Source organism: Schistocerca cancellata, chromosome 9 (genome assembly GCF_023864275.1).
Source record: "Schistocerca cancellata isolate TAMUIC-IGC-003103 chromosome 9, iqSchCanc2.1, whole genome shotgun sequence".
Lineage (NCBI taxonomy): Eukaryota > Metazoa > Arthropoda > Insecta > Orthoptera > Acrididae > Schistocerca > Schistocerca cancellata.
This window is the reverse complement of record NC_064634.1, coordinates 320,143,615-320,164,616: the sequence shown is the minus strand read 5'-3', so window position 1 is coordinate 320,164,616 and position 21,002 is coordinate 320,143,615. Positions and strand designations below refer to the sequence as shown.

Genomic DNA, 21,002 nt, shown 5'->3' with positions numbered 1-21,002 from the left:
CAAAAAGACACTAGTGGTTAGCTACCAAGTGTTGCTGGTCTTTTGAGATTTCCAGACAACGCCTACTTTGGGAAATTCGCCAAGGAGGGCCCAGCACTGCTGCAGGATAACAGCGAACCGAGTGACCAATGGGAATTACTTTTTATTGAAGCTTGTGAGACAAACGATCAAAATTGCGAAAATGCAGAATGTGCCTCGTGCTACGGGGACATATGCGGAACACTGGCACTCTTTGCTAGGACTGTGTAGGCTGTTGGAGAGTGGAATGGCCATACGGGAAGCGGCGTTAATTAGGGTGGTGGTTCCTCCATGCAGCCGACGTATGTCTCTACCTACAAAGCGTAGGCGATACAGTTTCCTACAGGGTCGTTTGTTGTGCAACCATTCTAATTTAACTGCTTATAATTACCCTGGACTACTGCAGTCCAACTCTGGTTCCATACATGGAATAAAGAACATTACTTCAAAGCCCTTGCTAAGATAACACCGCAGAAGATCCATAGATAACTTATATCACCTTCAACGCTACGTTATATATTTAATTAATTATCAGAGCAGAGGCAAAAGCGTGATCCGCAGAACCTATTCGTTTCTCTTTCACAAAATTCTGAAAGGTATTTGACACTGAACCGCATTATTGACTGATAGAATGTACAGCATAAGGAGTATTTTAATAATTTAATTGATCAATGGATGTTGGTTACCGTCATTCTGGTATTCTACCGTAGCCCCGTATTACGTCAGAAGCACCAGTAAGGGAGTTTTCCAGGATATGTCTTATGCAGACAATAGGGCACCGCATTGAAGGTTTTTTCTGACGGCGGCTTTGTGGCCAAGAGAGATTCAGCGCTGCACTGGAGGTAGTTACTGTCGTACTTAGGACGAACAGCCACTTGCTTCACTGATTGTCCACTTAGCTTAAATGTAAATAAATGCCTGATAATGCACACACGCACCGGTAATACGCTGGTAGCACCATTAGCGGTCGGCTGGTTCAGTGTGTATGGATAACGCTATTAAGATGTGTGTAGGAGGACTGTATTAGGAAATCAGATACTAAAAGTAGTAAACATGTTTTGCTATTTGGGTAAGAGAGTAACAATGACAGAGGTAAAGGTAATATGACACAAGGACTGGTAATGGCAAGAACAGTATTCCTGGGAAAGAGAAATATATTAAAGTCGATTATAAATCTAAATGTTGGGAAATATTTTCTTAAAGTATTTTTATGGATTGTAGCCTTGTAAAGAAGTAAATGTGGACGATAAGAATTACATAAAAGGACTTAGATGCTGTTCGCATGTGGTGCTATAGAAGTATGCTGAAAAATACATGGGCAGGTCAGAGAACCAATTGTTAATGAAGAAGAACTGAAATGAATCGAGAGAAAAGAAATTCATGGTATAACTTGACTAAAAGATGGAATTTGCTGACTGGACACATGATGAGACATCGAGGATGGACTATCATATGCAATTTCGTAGTTCACATTTACCGCACGCACGTCGGAAAGACGCGAATAGCACACTAACCCGTCGCCTACGTGTTGGTGCTTGTATACCCGCATCGGAGAGCATATATGCTACAGCAGCGGCATCAAACGGAAACTTTTTGATCGCCTCTTATATATTTTAATGCCTGTCATATGTTTGGCATTAATTTTTAAATGAAAATATGTATGAGAGTTTCGTGTTGCAGTGTCACGTTAAACATAGATTGCCATATGCAAGGACTTACACAAGGCAGGACCTCTGCGGTCATTATGCGTGACTAGTGAGGAGGGGCGACAGAGGACAGTGCGGCTATTTTTTGATTTACGTAAGTATAGCTAAAGAATTACGACACGAATCGTGTTGTTTTTCCCTAGTCAACAGAATTGTCTACCTTTTTCTGAGTGATTGATAAGAGTGTTTGAAGAACTGTTTAACTACATAACATCTGCGGAACTTGATCCAATACGATCAACATAAGAACACCAAAGAACACTGTTCCACCAACAGCACGAGGGGCCCTGCAAATGTCTTCACTTCTGTGCCAAATGTAGCCAATCACACAACTGAGGTACGGCTGAAAGTGGACTCATACGTGGACACAACATAAAATTATTAAAACTGCTGGTAGCTAAAAATCAGAAGACTGCAGGAAAGGATCCTGACTAAGGGTCGACGGATAAGTCTTCTACTCAGTCCATGGCACTCAGGATCGCAGCCGTATTGCACAGCGAAGGTTCTGGCGCTGCAGTCCGGAACCGCGGGACTGCTACGGTCGCAGGTTCGTATCCTGCCTCGGGCATGGGTGTGTGTGATGTCCTTAGGTTAGTTAGGTTTAAGTAGTTCTAAGTTCTAGGGGACTTATGACCTAAGATGTTGAGTCCCATAGTGCTCAGAGCCATTTGAACCATTTTGCATAGCGAAGGCGCAACAACAAGCCATTTAGCAGGGCGTCGTAATGTTTTGGCATATGTGTTATGCATTCAAAAAATGGCTCTGAGCACTATGGGACTCAACTGCTGTGGTCATAAGTCCCCTAGAACTTAGAACTACTTAAACCTAACTAACCTAAGGACAGCACACAACACCCAGCCATCACGAGGCAGAGAAAATCCCTGACCCCGCCGGGAATCGAACCCGGGAACCCGGGCGTGGGAAACGAGAACGCTACCGCACGACCACGAGATGCGGGCTGTTATGCATTGTTGCGCGATTTAAGAAATGCTAGAAACATGTCAAACAGTAAACATTTTTTGTCAATATGAGCTACTGAAAATAGCAAAACGCGCAGAGTGAATGAGGTTTGTATGCGATACTTGTTGCTCCATAGTACTCTAGTACTCTACAGCTGTGCACGGTAGGTAATACCGACAGAGCCTGATCTAGAAATGAATAACTGGCTCACCACGCAATCTGTTTAGGGAAGCAGAGTTATCTGTGTCGCTCTAACATCGAGGAAGTAGTGCGCCAGCGTGCCAATGATATACCAGCTGTATGTTTAGGGAGGAAGGGATTATCCTCACCTAAATTCGTGTATGATGAGATGATGAAAGGGGGGAAGGTAAAACAGATTATTTTCGCTGTCACCTCCATATTTTTCAGAAACAGAAGGCTGTGACCTAAACTGTGTAAACCTGAAACTTTTCCCGGTATTATCACCCATATGTAGAAAGCTCTCAGCCGTTGTGTCGCCTACTGGTTATGGATGAGGCGTACTTAATTATTTGACTAATAATATTGCCGATCATGGAGTCGTACTAGTAGAAAAATTAGAAATCCAATAACAGTAATCACAGGCCTATTGTGTTAATATTTAGCAAACCGGAAAACTGAAACGGCAAATCTAATTTATAATATCAGTTTTCTCTATCTTCTGGATCCACCGACGTGTTGGCTAGATGCAGGACCATTGGATAGTAGGAGACAATTAATTTTAATATCAGCCAAACAAATGGTTCGAGAAAGTAGCATCATGCCACAAACTGATAAACAACGGAGCCACTACTTTCAGACAGCGAGGAAGGAGATGGTTTTCTTTCGTGGGAGTTAAGCTAAAATGGTTCAAATGGCTTTAAGCACTATGGGACCTGGCATCTGAGGTCATCAGTCCCCTAGACTCAGAACTACTCAAACCTAAGTAACCTAAGGACATCACACACATCCATGCCCGAGGCAGGATTTGAACCTGCGACCGTAGCAGCCGCGTGGTTCCGGAATGAAGCGCGTAGAACCGCTCGACCACAACGGCCGGCGAGTTACGCTCCTGGCTCCACTGCGGAAAGACCACCCTAAAGTGTCAGAGAGAGTCATCCTCTGCCTCTCCAGCCAAAAGCCATTGGAATGGACAGTTCTGCTCCCCCCCCCCCCTCCCCCTTCCCTTCCGACATCCAGTACGGTTGCCTACGAGAACTATTTTTCTCCAGAGTAGACACTCTATAGTATTTCTTCTGGCTCTCCAAGCCCATTCAGTTGAAGATTTCGGACGGAGACAGTTCGGACACAAACTTGTCAGAGTATTGTTATATGGTTAGTGCGGAAGTCTTGCCTATCTTTAGTGAACGTGAACTGCCTTCCATTACTTCGTATCAGGTGTGTGTGAAACCTCATCGGTAGAAGTCCGCTTGCGCCGTGAGGGTACACACGTGCTTACTTTCGTTACTAAATTATGTGCGTTTACAGCTTACTTTGTGAGTTGCCTACACACTTTTGCCGATACTAATGGGGTAAGAGTTTCTGCTCCTATTGCTCTTTGTATTTGAATCTCTTGTATCTCATGGTCAACAACAATATCTCCTGTTCTCCCCACGTTTCCCTAGTTAGTACTGTCTCTTGTTACTTTCAATTCCTGCAGAGGAATGGCTATCCGTCGAGTAATACAGAATTGAGGATTGATGTCGTCCCCTGCTGTGACAAGGCTACCTCGAATTCAAACGTGATTTTAAATGGTCAGTATATAATTACTCTATTTATTTACTGGTTGTCTATTACGTGTTTGTGGCTTTCAATACGTAACTGGCGGAAACACCTGCTCTCACGTCGGCTTCCGATGATGTCACCGACAGGAGACAGAAGATCTTCAGGGAACATATCTTTTACTGCTGATTGGGAAGATAGGACAGTTAATTCGATGTAATTCTCCTCATGTTCGACGTTATCAAGTTCGTCCACTCTAAATCCATTTCACACACAACTACGACTTTTTTAAATTAAGGCGGAATTTTTCCACTTAAGGACTATTTACCGGGATCTCTTCTTTGTTCCACAATTATTTCTGGCATTTAAATCCGTCATCGAATGCTTATCCAGAACAAGGCAACTTACATATAGAAATGTGTGCCACCTCGTTCTAGCTAACCACCCGATAATCGCTTAAAAGGCCGAAACTACGGGTCTACGTCAATAAGTATCTGTAATTTTATTTTGGACTTCTTCAGGCTGGTAGTACGGCTTAGTGAGCTCGCCAGCTGCTCGATGGCATCGTTCTTTTCAGTTATGGCAAGTTTCAGTCGTGTCACATCAGTTCGATTTACGCTCTTATGAAGTAAACGTGGCTCCATCGGTCTCTGTATACAACAGTGATGAGCACCGTCTGTAGTCAGTTTTTGTGGTCTGAAGGTGCGCCAGGAGCTGACCTCCATAGAAGACCTTCAGCAAAATATGAGGGGCATTACTTTAGCACGGCCATGTTTTTACCAGTGGACTGAGCAATCCAAAAGCGGGCGAATAATCGTGAATGACGAGGAAAGATGGGAGCATCCCGTCCACTCACGTCCACTTATTGACGCCAGCACTGAACAAGTCCGTGATCTGATTTTGAATAACCGACGAGTGACTTGATAAAATGGCAAACCAAAAGTACGTTAGTCATGATTTTTTACACGACCCCATCTATGATGGGCTCAGCTTTCGTTAGTCTGCGCAAGACGTGTCCCAAAACAACTCTCGAGGCGCACACGCCAGGTGCCGTAATCTGATTTCCCAGGAAGTTCACTCAGTGGGAGAGGATTGAAAACATGGGAACACGCGTCTCGGTTTATCTGTAGACACTCGACCATTTCTGAAAAAACGACGTCAAAGTTTTTGAGGTACTTTGTGTACCTTTCACCGCCCGATACCCTCAGACGAAATGGTCGCTCAATGGTTAGCGTCGCGGATTCTCAATTTTGCGTCCCGTCTTGTGAACCCGATTATTGTTTTTATTTATTTTATTTTTATTGTTTTCATTTATTACCCGTGCCCGTAGAATGTTACTTCACGAATGTTTCTTGTCACATTATAGGAGACGAGGAGGTTATATTAATTGTAAAATTACAACTGGATTTCACTATATGTGTGACACATTTATTATGTAATATACGTGTGTGTGGTATGTTGAAAGGTTACAATTTCTAGAGATTCTCGAATCCTGATATTTTATTTTCATATCAATAGTTCTATTACTTATTTTTATTCATATGTTTACTCTTCAGAAAGATTCGGTGCATGAACTTGGATGATACCGATCGCAGAAACATTCGGCACGCAGATATTGCGAACGCCACGAGCATCGCGCGAAGACAGGTTTGCCGCAGTGACATTTCTACGTATGAATCTCACTCGCGAAAGAAACAGTTGTGAAGATTTCGCACGTTGGCAATAATTTCGTAGCAAACCATGCATTCCGAAAACTGGCGCTGGCAACTTTGATTATGAAAGAAGATGCAGTACAGGAATTTCACGGAATCTCACTCTTTTACTTTTTTAAATTCATTCATCTGACATACGCTTAGTAGACCATAAGGACAACGTCGTATCAATATACACTGTACAATATTCCACGTTGATGGTTATATAAACGAAAAACAAAACTAAAAGTAATAATCGGGTTTCGAACAATGGGCGCATAATTGAGAAGCATTTTACCGCGCTGTCCTCAGAAGACCATTTCGCCTGAGGGCTTCGAAGACATCTCGAAAACTTTGAGCGTCGTTTTTTCAGAGATGGTCGAGTATCTGCGGATAAACCGCGACACGTGATACTTATTTTGACCCCTCTACCACTGACCTAAGTTTCTTGGAAATCGGGTTATCGCAGTTGGCGCGTTCTTGTCAGTGAGGAGCGCAAGCGCTATCGCGTATGAGAATCTGTCAGCAGCTACTCGAGCGTCAGGCTAATGAAGGTGAAATATTCTGAAACGAATCATCACTGGAGGTGAGATGGAGTTAATACTTTGAACCGGAGAGAAAACACCAAAACTTAGAACGAAAACGCCCGTAATCTCCAGCGGAAAAGGAATACAAGGGTCAAACCTCTGCAGGAAAAGCGATGTTGACTGTATGGAAGCAGCACGCCAATTCAGCAATGATGTGTGGAAACAGGATCAAGAGTCAACAGCCAACATCACAGTGATGTGCTTTGCAACGAGATGAAGCCTCCAGTTAGAAACAAACTCTCGTACCACCACTCACACAGTTCAGACTCTTCACAATACGCATTTTCAGATGTTAGAGCACCCTGTGTACGATTGTTGCCCAGAAACTAATGAGTCCGCAGCTCGCGGTCGTGCGGTAGCGTTCTCGCTTCCCGCGCCCGGGTTCCCGGGTTTTATTCCCGGCGGGGTCAGGGATTTTCTCTGCCTCGTGATGACTGGGTGTTGTGTGATGTTCTTAGGTTAGTTAGGTTTAAGTAGTTCTAAGTTCTAGGGGACTGATGACCATAGATGTTAAGTCCCATAGTGCTCAGAGCCATTTGAACCATTTTTGAACCAGAAACTAATGCACCGCATTTTTTTCTCAGACGAAAGCAATGCTACGATTGCAAATTGTTACATATGCATTATTTGAAGTCTCCTGACTGAGAGTGCCAAGTTTGCGTCATTTCCGACAGATAGCGTAGCAGCAGGACTGTTTCAAAATGGTGTCTGTCGGTGATATACGTTATAAGCAACGTGCCGTCATTGAATTTCTCACTGCAGAGAAAGAAACTGTGGGGTCAGAAAGGCTTGTGCAAAGTCTACGGAGCATCTGCTGTCGACAGAAGTACAGTTAGTCGCTGAGCACAGATGGTGAAGTCGTCGGCGGAGCTCTACGATTTGCAGCGGCCGGGGAGACCATCCACGGCTGTCTCACCTGACACGCCTGACCGAGCCCCCTCGGACTTCTACTTGTTTGGGCCATTCGTCGAAGACATTTTGAAGACGATGAGGAGGTGATTCACACAGTAAAGCAGTGGCTTCGCCACCAGGACAAGGATTGGTACCGACAGGTCATACACGCCCTTGTTTCGCGCTGGAGGAAGGCCATAGAACGGGATGGAGGTTACGTGGAAAAATAGGGTGTGTAGATAAAACACCATTCTTTCGTGTGTGTAATTCCCATTATATTCAATAAAAATTGTTGAAGAAAAGAATACGGTGCATTACTTTATGGGCAACCCTCGTACATTCCTGACCTCTACTCGTCGGGTTATCATTTGTTTGGACCGCTTAAGGATGGCTTAAAATGCCGACGATTGACCTCCGACGGAAACGGAAGGCAGTGGCTGCTCTTTCGAAAAACCCCTTTTTTTTACTTTAATGGAATGCTTATGTGGCGATGGGCCATGTCCATTGAAAAGCAAGGTGACTACGTTGAAAAATTGCAATGTAGTTTTTTAATGTTGTTGTAATAAAGTAGGAAAATGTTAAACAAGTACTATTTCACTTACCCTCGGAATTGTGGGACGGAAAAGCGACATGAATAAGTACGGTCTAAAGCGGCCTTTAGACGGTCAGTATAACTGCAGAATGATATTGTACAACGTTATTTAAGTGACAAAATAAAAACACCTACAGCCGTTCTTATGATTTTATTTTATTTCGTCGGTACCAGTTTCGACACTTCATTGCGTCATCTTCGGGCTGTTTTGATGCGGTACAGGTTGATACGATCCCCATGCATAACCCTTCCATGGATGGTTGGAGTGCTGACACATTATCTGCCGGCAACTGAAGGGTTATGCATGGGGATCGTATCAACCTGTACCGCATCAAAACAGCCCGAAGATGACGCAATGAAGTGTCGAAACTGGTACCGACGAAATAAATAAAAACCTTAGAAGGGCTGTATGTGTTTTTATTTTGTCACAATAGTAAACGGCCGTCGTTCCAGAGACGTCCTGCTAAAAAGATGGACATACAAAATATTATTTAAGCTCTCCCCAGACTGCACAACAAAAATGTGCGAAAAATATTGCGTAATGTTGGACGATCTAGACGATTCTTTTTGTGGCAACTGCTCAAAAAAAAAACTGATACAAGGAGCATCAAATATAAAACTTGTGGAGGGAGATAAGGTCGAACGGAAAAAAATAAAAATTTGCCATGCATTTGTACCCGTAGGTGGTGCTCGAAAGTATTCTGTTCGGGCAAGTAATGTACACAAATTAATATCTATGTATACTCTCTCATTCGTAACTTTGCATTAATTAATAATCTTTCGTCTAGGCTGAGTCTTACATAGAAGATTACAGCAACCAACCACTTCTTACATGCTATTTATTTATTTAAACAGCGCCGTTACCGGTTTCGAACCGATAGGTTCATATTCAGACGGCTAGTTCACGTTTCTAATTAGCTTTCGCCTTTTGTTTCCACAACTGACGAAATTTCACTGGGGGTGGTGCCCTAAAACCAAAATAAGATGTGAGACAATGTCTTTTTAACTGTAATTGTTCCTCACAACGATTTTAAGTGATGTAAACAAATTATTAAAGGGAAGCTGTTTCGGTTACTTTCGATGAAGCATCTGTGCCATTATGTTCCAGTGCACATAACCAATAGGTTCGCGTTTTATATATATATATATATAACGTGAACCTATTCGTTCGAAATCGATGACAGGGCTGTTTAAATAAATAAATAGCATTGTAAAAAGTAGCTGGTTGCTGCAATCTTCTGCGTAAGAGTCAGAGTATGTTTTCTACACAGCCACGGATTCAAAATGACAGTTTTTTCAGTTTTTGAGAAAATAGCATATTCCATCGAGGATGTAGGCAATTGTTCTTCATATTTTGTCTTTTTGCACTCATCTCTCCTAACGTCTCACAATTCCGGCACTGATTAACGTGTTTCGGTGCACTTTAAGAACAAAGTGCTTTGCCCTTATATTGAACACAATAACAGAAGCGAACAACAAAAATCATGATATTGTTGAAGGTAGTAAGCGAAAGACTGACAAGAATATTGTCAAAACTAGCCGCAGACAACACAATATTTCTAGGCAGCGGAATAGATTTTAAAATATCATTGCGCAACCTCTCAATCTCACTTCTAGACGTTCAATACAGTATCTGGTCAAAACTTTCCGGACACCTATTAGTGGAGATTGGTATGAGGTGTGTCCATCGTTCCTTTTTAGGACACTTTCATGAGGTGTCTGAATGTCTGTGAAAGAACATTCTTCCTCAAGAGAGAAACCAGAAGAAACATTCATTTTGGACCTGGGGTTTGGGGCAAAATTGACGTTCATTCTCATCCGAAAAGTGTTCGTTCGATTTCAGATCTGGACACTGGGTAGGATAGTCCATTTCAAGTGTAGTATTGTCCACAAATCATTGCCTCACACACACTGCTTTATCGTGGTGATAGAGTATACGAACCGTTTGTTTACTGTTCGCAGTGCACGATGCTGCAAAAAGCGTTCATATATATCTACATATAGCGTTTCTGTAAGCGCAGTAAGGGGACCACCCCATAATGACGAGAAACATCCCCACATATTAACATCGTCTCCTCCGTATTTCACTGTTGGAAATACACACGATGGTGGGTAATGCTCTCCTAGCAGTCACTAAACGAAAGCCTCGCATCAGATTTCGACAGATACAGCGTGAGTCATCGCCCTGAATCATTCGTTTCCAGTCATCCAGTGTCCACTGGCGTCACTCTTTACGTCACCTCTATCATCGCTTGGCACTGACTGCGGAAATGCATGGGTTATAAAGGGGTGGCCGGCTGTTCTACCCCATTCTTTCTGACTTCCAAAGCACGGTCATGGCGCTGGCTGGACGTATGGTAGCACTCTGGTCTCACTAGTGATTCCTTCCTCTGATTTCATGTGATATCTTACAAGCACCGTCCAGGAAGATGGACGATGGTATCCGTCAGTAGAAGAACTCTTCCTGGTCTCGGTTTAGCTGCTGCTGTTCTTTCGCGTTTTCACTTCACAGTCACATCACCAGCAGTGGAATTGGGCAGCTTTAGCAAGGCTGAAGTATCGCTGGTGGATTTATTACTCGGTGACGTCCAACGAAAAGTCGACGTTCGAAGTTACAGAGCTCTTTTTACCGAGGCATTTCGCTGTTACTGCTACTCTGCTGACAACACGGGACACTTCGCTTCCTTTTATACAGATGGCTCTGGCTTGCGTCACGTATAGCTGACAATTCCACTTTACACACGTGTGACGGGATACTTTTAACCAGTTAGCAGAAACAGTGTCCCTTGTTATCCATGTTTAGTACGGATCTCACAACACTGAGAATTACTCGTAGACTCACTGAATTTCAAAAGGGTTCATTGAAACTTCCTGGCAGATTAAAACTGTGTGCCTTACCGTGATTCGAACTCGGGACCTTTGCCTTTCGCGGACAATCTCTCTACCTTCCAATCGTCACAGAATGTCTCCTGTGAAACTTGCAGAACAAGCACTTCTGGAAGAAATGATATTGAGGAGACATGGCTTAGCCGCAGCCTATTGTATGTTTGCAGACCCAAATTTTCACTCTGCAGCGGAGTGTGCGCTGATATGGAACTTCCCGGCAGATTAAAAGATTTCGAGTTTCAGTTCGGCATACAGTTTTAATCTGCCATGAAGTTTCATATCAGGGCACACTCCACTGCAGAGTGAAAACTTTATTCAGGTTTTGATGTGTTGAGTATTTTGGGCAGGCCAGATGCGAGTAGCAATCGCGCTCTGAGTGTTCCACACAAATTTAGTTCTGTATACAGGCAGTCCATTCATACCGGGAATGGAGAATCTAAAAGATTTTTGTCTGTTATCGACATCGGTCCCGGGAATGCCAAGACTTTTGAAAATGTTTCAATTTTAAGTTTGAAATCTCGTCGACACCATTGTATGGCAGGGTGTGGGGTCTCTTCATTACCCACACGTAAGGCCCACAGAGGCACTAGTTTGCGTCTGCCGTCGCTTAAGAACAGAAGAAATATTTTTTGTGTGATATAATTACAAATAAGAATTTTTAGATGTTTCCTTTACTTTATCGTGAACCTTTGATTCTTGCTAAATTTCATTACTCCAGGCCAAGGGGAAGTAATTTATAGATATGGATGACTGAGTTTGTATCAAAATATGTGACATAAATGGCCGCGACTTTTGGTTTCATTGACTTAGAAGCGCTTATTCGTTATTCCGCCGAGCGACTTTAGATATTGGTGTTTGACGTAAATTTCAACTTGATGTTTCCCTGAGAAACATGGGTCTTAACAGGCGAAAGGAAAGACAGACAGTCGGATAAGAAATGCCAACAATTTCTTTTTGGCGTGATATAATTACAAATTTATAATGTATAATTTTCATGATTCTAGGCCAGTAGGAAATACCCTACAAGTTTTGATGAATGAGTTCGCAGATATCGAAATGTGTTACATTAACGGCCGTATCTTTTGAGTGCAGTGACTTAGTAGCTCCAGTTTTTACACCGCCAAGAGCTTAGTATGCGGCATAAATTTCAACTTGATATACGTCTGTCCTTTCCTGAGAAAAGTGGTTTTCAGCAGTCCGACAGACAGATAGATAGACTGATAACAAAGTGATTCAATAAGGGTTCCGTTTTTACCGGATGAGGTATACGTAATCCTAAAAATGCGGTCTTTGTTTCAGAGGAGTCAGTTTCGAGTGGCCCCCGGCTAGTATACCGAATCTCGTCAACACCGGTGGGTGGCAGGATGTGGGGTCTCTTCATTAGCCACGCGTGAAGCCCACAGAGGCACTAGTTTACGCCTGCCGTCGCGTAAGACAACGGGCGTGTAATGCGACACAGTGGCGCCAGAGCCGCCCGCGACCTACCCTACGTCGCCTGCGCGCGCATCTCTTCAGCGGCGAACGTAGGCGTGTACGCGTGTGGGTGTGTGCGGGGGCTGCAGTTAATCGGCTCGGTTTGCAGAGCAGCCACCTGAGAGGCGAGCGACTAATGCGTGCCGAGTGGGGCTGGCCGGTCGGCGAGCCGCGGTTAATCCGCAGAGTGCGCAGGGGGAAGGCACGGCACGGCACGGCACGGAACGGCACGGCAAGGCACGGGACAATCGATGCGTCCGCCCGGCTGTCGCGCCGCCGCCGCCACCGCCGGCTCGCTATGATGGAGCGCCTCTGCTAGCTGCCGCTGCCGCTTGCTGCCCCCCTGCTGTTGTCAGACCGCACCGCCTCCTGGCAGGGCCGCGCCCGCTCAGATTCGGCTCCCTCACCCAGCTACTGGGGGAGGTTTCTAGGCGGCAGCGGCGAGCGTCAGTTTCTCACCGCACTGCGCCAGTTCTACAGGGTTAAAAGTACTTAAAGCGACAAACTCTGGGAGGTTGTAGGGGACATCAAAACAAATATTTTTTCCTAATGTCATTTTTTCCTATGAGGAGTATTTAAACCGGTAGAGGAAGATTTCTCTGGCGGAAAGTTAATTAAACCAACAAACACTTTTCCATTTGTTATGACCAAGAGACAATACATTAACACAACCCAGTTTCAATTACAGTAGCCTTTCAAAAATGCCTCCATTGCCACGTAAACAGAGGCTACTCCGTCGGATCATGTTCTGTCTGACGCGGGCAAAAACCCCAGGAGTATCCTAAATTTTTCCTGCTGCTGCTACTATCCGGGCAACCAGATCCTCTTCCGATGCAACAGGAGTTGCGTAAACAAGATTGCGCATCTCTCCCCACACAAAAAAGTCCAGAGGGGACATATCTAGGGATCGAGCAGGCCACGGTACAGGACCACCTCTGCCAATTCACGTTTCTGGGAACCGTCGGTCCAGGAATCGACGCACACGACGGCTGAAATGTGCCGGTGCCCCGTCATGTTGGAACCACATGCGTTGTCTTGTGGGGAGCGGGACGTCTTCCAGCAATTCTGGCAATGCTCTGGCGAGAAAATTGTAATAGTGCCTGCCATTTAATGGCCTAGGTAGCAGATAAGACCAATTAAACAGTCCCCAACAACACCGACCCACACATTAACGAAGAACTGCACTTGATGAGCGCTAGTAACTGTGGCATGCGAATTGTGCATGTTGAAGACTCCATCACGCCCGAACGTTGCTTCATCGGTAAACAACACAGATGATGGAAATGTAGGATGCATTTCGCACTGTTCCAGGTACCGCTGCGAAAGCTGTGCTCTGGATGCATACTCAACTGGTTCCAGGTTGTGGACACGCTGTAAGTGAAATGAACGTCAATAGCTCTCGAAGGACTGTTCTTACATCCGTCTGATTCGTCCCCACGTTACGTGCAATTGCACGAGTGCTGATTGAAGGATGCCGCTCCACATGCTGCAAGACAGCTTTCTCAAATTGCAGCGTTCTTATCGTGCGACGGCGTCCCTGTCCAGGTAATCTGCTGAATGACCCGGTCTCACGCAGACGTTGGTACACAGCAGCAAAGGTCGTATGATGCGGGATACGGCGATTAGGATATTGTTGTTGATAAACCCGCTGTGCAGCTCGTCTGTCGGCTGGCCGGAGTGGCCGAGCAGTTAAAGGCGCTACAGTCTGGAACCGCACGACCGCTACGGTCGCATGTTCGAATCCTGCCTCGGGCAAGGATGTGTGTGATGTCCTTAGGTTAGTTAGGTTTAAGTAGTTCTAAGTTCTAGGGGACTTATGACCACAGCAGTTGAGTCTCATATAGCGCTCAGAGCCATTTGAACCATTTAGCTCGTCTGTCGTGGTGCGCTACGTAGTACGCACCAACCATATCAGTGTACTCACTCCAGGTGTATCGCTCCATTAGTAAACAGAGACAACGCGCTACTACACTGGTGGACAGCAGTTGTTTACAACTGAACAGCGTCACACGCCCTCTAACAACTGAAGAGCGTAATACGGCCTCCACCGGTTTAAATAATCCCCGTAGGACAAATGACATTAGGGAAAAATATTTGTTTTGATGTCGGTTTAAATACTTTTCACCCTGTACGTAAATACGAGAGACGTTTGAAAAGTCTGTGCAAAAATAAAAACTACTTACGTGTTCGGCATAAACCTTTTTTATTTTTCGACATAGCCTCCTTTTAGACTTACACACTTCGTCCAACGCTGTTCTAATTTGTTGATCCCTTCCGAATAATAGGAATTGTCCAAGAAGGCAAAATAGCTATTAGTTGCTGCAATTACCTGCTCGTTTGAATAAAATCTTTGTCCCGCCAGCCATTTCTTCAAATTGAGGAACAAATAGTAGTCCGAGGGAGGCAAGTCAGGAGAACATGGCGGATGTGCAACGAGTTGGAATCCTATTTCCATTAATTTTGTGACCACAACTGCTGAAGTGTGTGCTGGTGCATTGCCGTCATGGAAAAGGACGTTTCTGCTGTCCAATCGCCGGGGTTTTTCTTGCAGCTCGGTTTTCAAACGGTCCAATAACGATGAATAATATTCACCTATAGTAGTTTTACCCTTTTCCAGATAGTCTATGAGGATTATCCCTTGTGAATCCCAAAAGACAGTCGCCATAACCTTTCCGGCCGAACGAATGGTCGCCTTTTTTAGTGCAAATTCTCCCTTGGTAACCTATCGTTTAGATTGTTGTTTGGTCTCAGGAGTATATTAATGTATCGATGTTTCATCCACAGTGACGAAACGACGCTTAGAGTCCTGCCGATTCTTCCTGAACAGCTGCAAACCATCCTTGCAACACTTTACACGATTCCGTTTTTGATCAAGCGTGAGCAATCGCGGGACCCACCTTGCGGATAGCTTTCTCATGTCCAAACGTTTATGAAAAATATTATGTACCCATTCATTCGAGATGCCCACAGCACTAGAAATCTCACGCACCTTAACTCTTCTGTCATCCATCACCATATCATGGATTTTATCAATGATTTCTGGAGTCATAACCTCCACAGGGAGTCCAGACGTTCAGCATCAGTTGTGCCCGTATGGCCACTCCGAAAATTTTAAAACCACTTACAAATTATTCTAATCGAAGGCGCAGAGTCACCGTAATGTTTATCGAACTTCTCTTTAGTCTAGTGAGGCGTTTTGCCTTCCATAAAGTAATGTTGAATCACCACACAAAATGCTTTTTCGTCCATTTTTTGACAATCACTCGACTTTCTTGATTCACACGAATGCCAAACACAAAGAAATAGTCCAATATGCCTGAAACTTGGTGTGCGTTCTTTCCAAAGATGCTACTAAATAAATGACGGTGGTGACATCTCTCGGACTCTGCACGGACTTTTAAAACGCCCCTCGTACACCGTCTGTGCAAAGGTAGCTGGACACCCTCATGTGATGCGGAACTCAGTATCAGATATCACGAAGGACGAACCCTTCAGTATAAAAGTAGACGGGGAGTAGCAGAGTAGCAGTAACGGCGGAATGGGTCGGTCAGGGCGCTCAGTGACCTAGAACGTGAATTAGTCACTCGGTGTCACCTGAGTAACAATCTGGAGCATTTCAGCCTTTCTAAACATTCCATAGTCGACAGTTGGCGGTGTGACTGTGAAGGAACAGTCAGAGCTCAAACAAGGCCAGGAGACGATGTACTGATGGGCAGGGACCGTCGAGCATAGCGCAGGGAGGTTCTGCGGAAGGAATTACCTCTGAGTTCCAAAGTGCCACCGGTAGTGATACTAACACAATAACTCTACGTTAGGAGATAAAAGGAATAAGGTACAAAGATGCAGGACTTCGTAATAAGCCACACATGTAGTAATGTTAAGTGACACTTTAGTGGCATAAAGAGCGACGCCAGTGCGCACTGGATGACTGGAAATGATTGATTTGGAGTGATGAATCACGCCATATCATGTGGCAGTTCGACGAAGTGTTTATGTTTGGCGAATGCCTGGGTAAAGACAACGGATATCATTTGTAGTGCCAACAGCGACGTACACAGGAGGGGATGTTACAGTATGCGGCTGTTCTACGTGGTTATCGAATGGTTCTCTCATCGCGCTTAAGAAAACGGTAAATGCGGAAGGACATGAACACATTTTACACCATCGTGTTTTCCGCACATTAGAGGAATAGTTCGGAGACAATGACTGTAGCCGGCCGAAGTGGCCGCGCGGTTCTGGCGCTGCAGTCTGGAACCGCGAGACCGCTACGGTCGCAGGTTCGAATCGTGCCTCGGGCATGGATGTGTGTGATGTCCTTAGGTTAGTTAGGTTTAACTAGTTCTAAGTTCTAGGGGACTAATGACCTCAGCAGTTGAGTCCCATAGTGCTCAGAGCCATTTGAACCGTTTGAAAAATGACTGTATATATCAGAATGTCAATACACCCTGTCGGGGAGCAGCATCTGTAAGTCTGTGGAAAATAACATTCCTGAAATGGACTGAACTGGTCTGAATCTCGAGCTCAACCCGATGGAGCACCTTTGGTGTGGGTTAGAACGTCGTTTCGCTGCAGACCCCAGCGTCCGACATGATTAACTTCTCTGGTTTTGGCTCTTGAAGAGAATGGGCTGACACAGCTCCACAGACACCGTATTGAAAGTGTCCCCAGTTGAGTTCAAGCCATCATAAGGACGATGGGCGGACACACCGCATATTAATATCCACTACTAGATATCGGCATACATGGAGCAGGAAAAAAATACATAAATATCTACAGGTATGATGTAGACGGGACACAATAAATACAGTGTGCCGTGTAACACGTTACAGTGCTTTTATTTCCTCAACGTGAAGGGCAACTTCCGTCCGGAGCTTCCGTGGTGTCGCACTACGCCACCTTTGCCAGTGTCCACGCCTTCTTGGCGATATGCGGTGCGCGAGGCAAATTACGCTACATACTGCTTCCTAGATTTAATAGGGACTGTTTATTGATGGACCCGTATTAATTCTCTGCGCTTCCACACTATTGAATCTGTCTAAACAAAGGTCGCCAGTCTCGCTTTCACTGTGATACAGGGCTAAACTTCTCACAACTCTACATACAATAAGTAAAACCCCTATCGCTTTAAAGGGTGCACATAGGTGGCGCTCTAGTAGCTGTGCTACTACGCTACAATGAGACCATTATCAGAACATCTGCTATCGATCAGGTGGCATATGCCGTTATCGGATCAATATCGACATCGTCTTTTCCAGGTGTATTATTATTATTATTATTATTATTATTATTATTATTATTATAATTTTTCTTTTTTTTGCGGTAGTGTATTCATGTATACGTTCAATCGTTAGCGCTCCAATACGTATGTATAACACAGGCACATTCGAAACAACTGGTGGAGAATTTTCGGTGATTTAACATTTTCAATAAAGGAACATTTACATTTTTATTTATAAAGATGTGGGCTCCTGTGGTGGCGCGTATTCGGTCATACTGGCCACACTGCAGACTCTGTTGTCAGTGCAGACACGAGTGCGGCGGCCAGTGCTGCCCGCCTACAGCTGCAGCCGCCCCCGCCGCCAGCATGACGATGGACCTGAACGTGTCGTCGCGGGCGCCGCTGTGCTCGCCGCCGCTGGCGCTGGACAAGGCGTCGGCGTCGTCGCCGCCCGTGTCCGCCCCCTCGCCCGTGTCGTCGTCGGCCCCCGGCAAGCGCAGCTTCGACGTCGCCTTCCTGGTGGGGCCCGACGAGCGGCTGGAGGCGGCGCGCAGCGGCAAGCAGGCGCGGGCCGCAGACGCCCACCCCCAGTGCCACCCCCAGCCCCACCCCCAGGCGCAGCCGCACGGCCAGCTGCGGGTGGTGACAGCGAGCGCGCTGCTGCGCCGGCCGCCAGCGCCGCCCTCGCCGCCCCCGCACCAGCCGCCGGCCCCGCAGCTCTACTACCACTCCGAGGACTACATCCGCAGCGCCTTCACCAAGGTCAGCTCCCGCCTCGTCTACGTCTATGTCGACACTTAACATTTTTTTTTTTTTTTTTTTTTTGCTCATCAGTCTACTGACTGGTTTGATGCGGCCCGCCACAAATTCCTTTCCTGTGCTAACCTCTTCATCTCAGTGTAGCACTTGCAACCTACGTCCTCAATTATTTGCTTGACGTATTCCAATCTCTTTCTTCATCTACAGTTTTTGCCCTTTACAGCTCCCTCTAGTACCATGGAAGTCATTCCCTCATGTCTTAGCAGATGCCCTATCATCCTGTCCTTTCTCCTTATCAGTGTTTTCCACATATTCCTTTCCTCTCCGATTCTGCGTAGAACCTCCTCATTCCTTACCTTATCAGTCCACCTAATTTTCCATCAGTACATCAGGTCTGAGTGGCCTTGGTTTAGCTGTGACAGTTCCTTCACAGTCACACCGCCATCTGTCGACTAGCACCACATCTCAAATGCTTCGATTCTCTTCTGTTCCAGTTTTCCCACAGTCCATGTTTCACTACCATACAATGCTGTACTCCAGACGTACATCCTCAGAAATTTCTTCCTCAAATTAAGGCCGGTATTTGATATTAGTAGACTTCTCTTGGCCAGAAATGCCTTTTTTGCCATAGCGAGTCTGCTTTTGATGTCCTCCTTGCTCCGTCCGTCATTGGTTATTTTACTGCCTAGGTAGCAGAATTCCTTAACTTCATTGACTTCGTGACCATCAATCCTGTTCTCATTTCTACTACTTCTCATTACCTTCGTCTTTCTCCGTTTTACTCTCAAACCATACTGTGTACTTATTAGACTGTTCATTTCGTTCAGAAAATCACTTAATTCTTCTTCACTTTCACTCAGGATAGCAGTGTCATCAGCGAATCGTATCATTGATATCCTTTCACCTTGTATTTTAATTCCGCTCCTGAAACTTTCTTTTATTTACATCATTGCTTCCTCGATGTACAGATTGAAGAGTAGGGGCAAAAGGCTACTACAGCCTTGTCTTACACCCTTCTTAATACGAGCACTTCGTTCTTGATCGTCCACTCTTATTATTCCCTCTTGGTTGTTGTACATATTGTACAGGGCTATTACAAATGATTGAAACGATTTCATAAATTCATTGTAGCTACATTCATTGACATATGGTCACGACACACTACAGATACGTAGAAAAACTCATAAAGTTCAGGTTTCTGCCGCCAGAGCGCTCGAGAGTGCAGTGAGACAAAATGGCGACAGGAGCCGAGAAAGCGTATGTCGTGCTTGAAATGCACTCGCATCAGTCAGTCATAACAGTGCAACGACACTTCAGGACGAAGCTCAACAAAGATCCACCAACTGCTAACTCCATTCGGCGATGGTATGCGCAGTTTAAAGCTTCTGGATGCCTCTGTAAGGGGAAATCAACGGGTCGGCCTGCAATGAGCGAAGAAACGGTTGAACGCGTGCGGGCAAGTTTCACGCGTAGCCCGCAGAAGTCGACGAATAAAGCAAGCAGGGAGCTAAACGTACCACAGCCGATGGTTTGGAAAATCTTACGGAAAAGGCTAAATCAGAAGCCTTACCGTTTACAATTGCTACAAGCCCTGACACCTGATGACAAAGTCAAACGCTTTGAATTTTCGGCGCGGTTGCAACAGCTCATGGAAGAGGATGCGTTCAGTGCGTAACTTGTTTTCAGTGATGAAGCAACATTTTTTCTTAATGGTAAAGTGAACAGACACAATGTGCGAATCTGGGCGGTAGAGAATCCTCACGCATTCGTGCAGCAAATTCCCAATTCACCAAAAGTTAACGCGTTTTGTGCAGTCTCACGGTTTAAAGTTTACGGCCTCTTTTTCTTCTGCGAAAAAAACGTTACAGGACACGTGTATCTGGACATGCTGGAAATTTGGCTCATGCCACAACTGGAGACCGACTGCGCCGACTTCATCGTTCAACAGGATGGTGCTCCACCTCACTTCCATCATGATATACGGCATTTCTTAAACAGGAGATTGGAAAACCGATGGATCGGTCGTGGTGGAGATCATGATCAGCAATTCATGTCATGGCCTCCACGCTCTCCCGACTTAACCCCATGCGATTTCTTTCTGTGGGGTTATGTGAAAGATTCAGTGTTTAAACCTCCTCTACCAAGAAACGTGCCAGAACTGCGAGCTCGCATCAACGATGCTTTCGAACTCATTGATGGGGACATGCTGCGCCGAGTGTGGGAGGAACTTGATTATCGACTTGATGTCCGCCGAATCACTAAAGGGGCACATATCGAACATTCGTGAATGCCTAAAAAAACTTTTTGAGTTTTTGTATGTGTGTGCAAAGCATTGTGAAAATATCTCAAATAATAAAGTTATTGTACAGCTGTGAAATCGCTTCAATCATTTGTAATAACCCTGTATATGACCCGTCTCTCCCTATAGCTTACCCCTAATTTTTTCAGAATCTCTAACAGCTTACACCACTTTATATTGTCGAACGCTTTTTCCAGGTCGAC

General features: G+C 45.1%; 1 protein-coding gene across 1 annotated transcript in view; it reads left to right on the top strand.

The window, feature by feature from the left end:
• The first annotated feature begins 17,981 nt into the window (after nucleotides 1–17,981).
• The window catches only part of LOC126101388 (PR domain zinc finger protein 8), a 47,068-nt gene continuing 44,047 nt past the window's right edge, over nucleotides 17,982–21,002 (top strand). Inside the window, exon 1 of the mRNA XM_049912053.1 lies at nucleotides 17,982–18,503. Within this exon, the coding sequence (XP_049768010.1) occupies nucleotides 17,982–18,503 (522 nt within the window). The remainder of the gene's footprint in view (nucleotides 18,504–21,002) is intronic.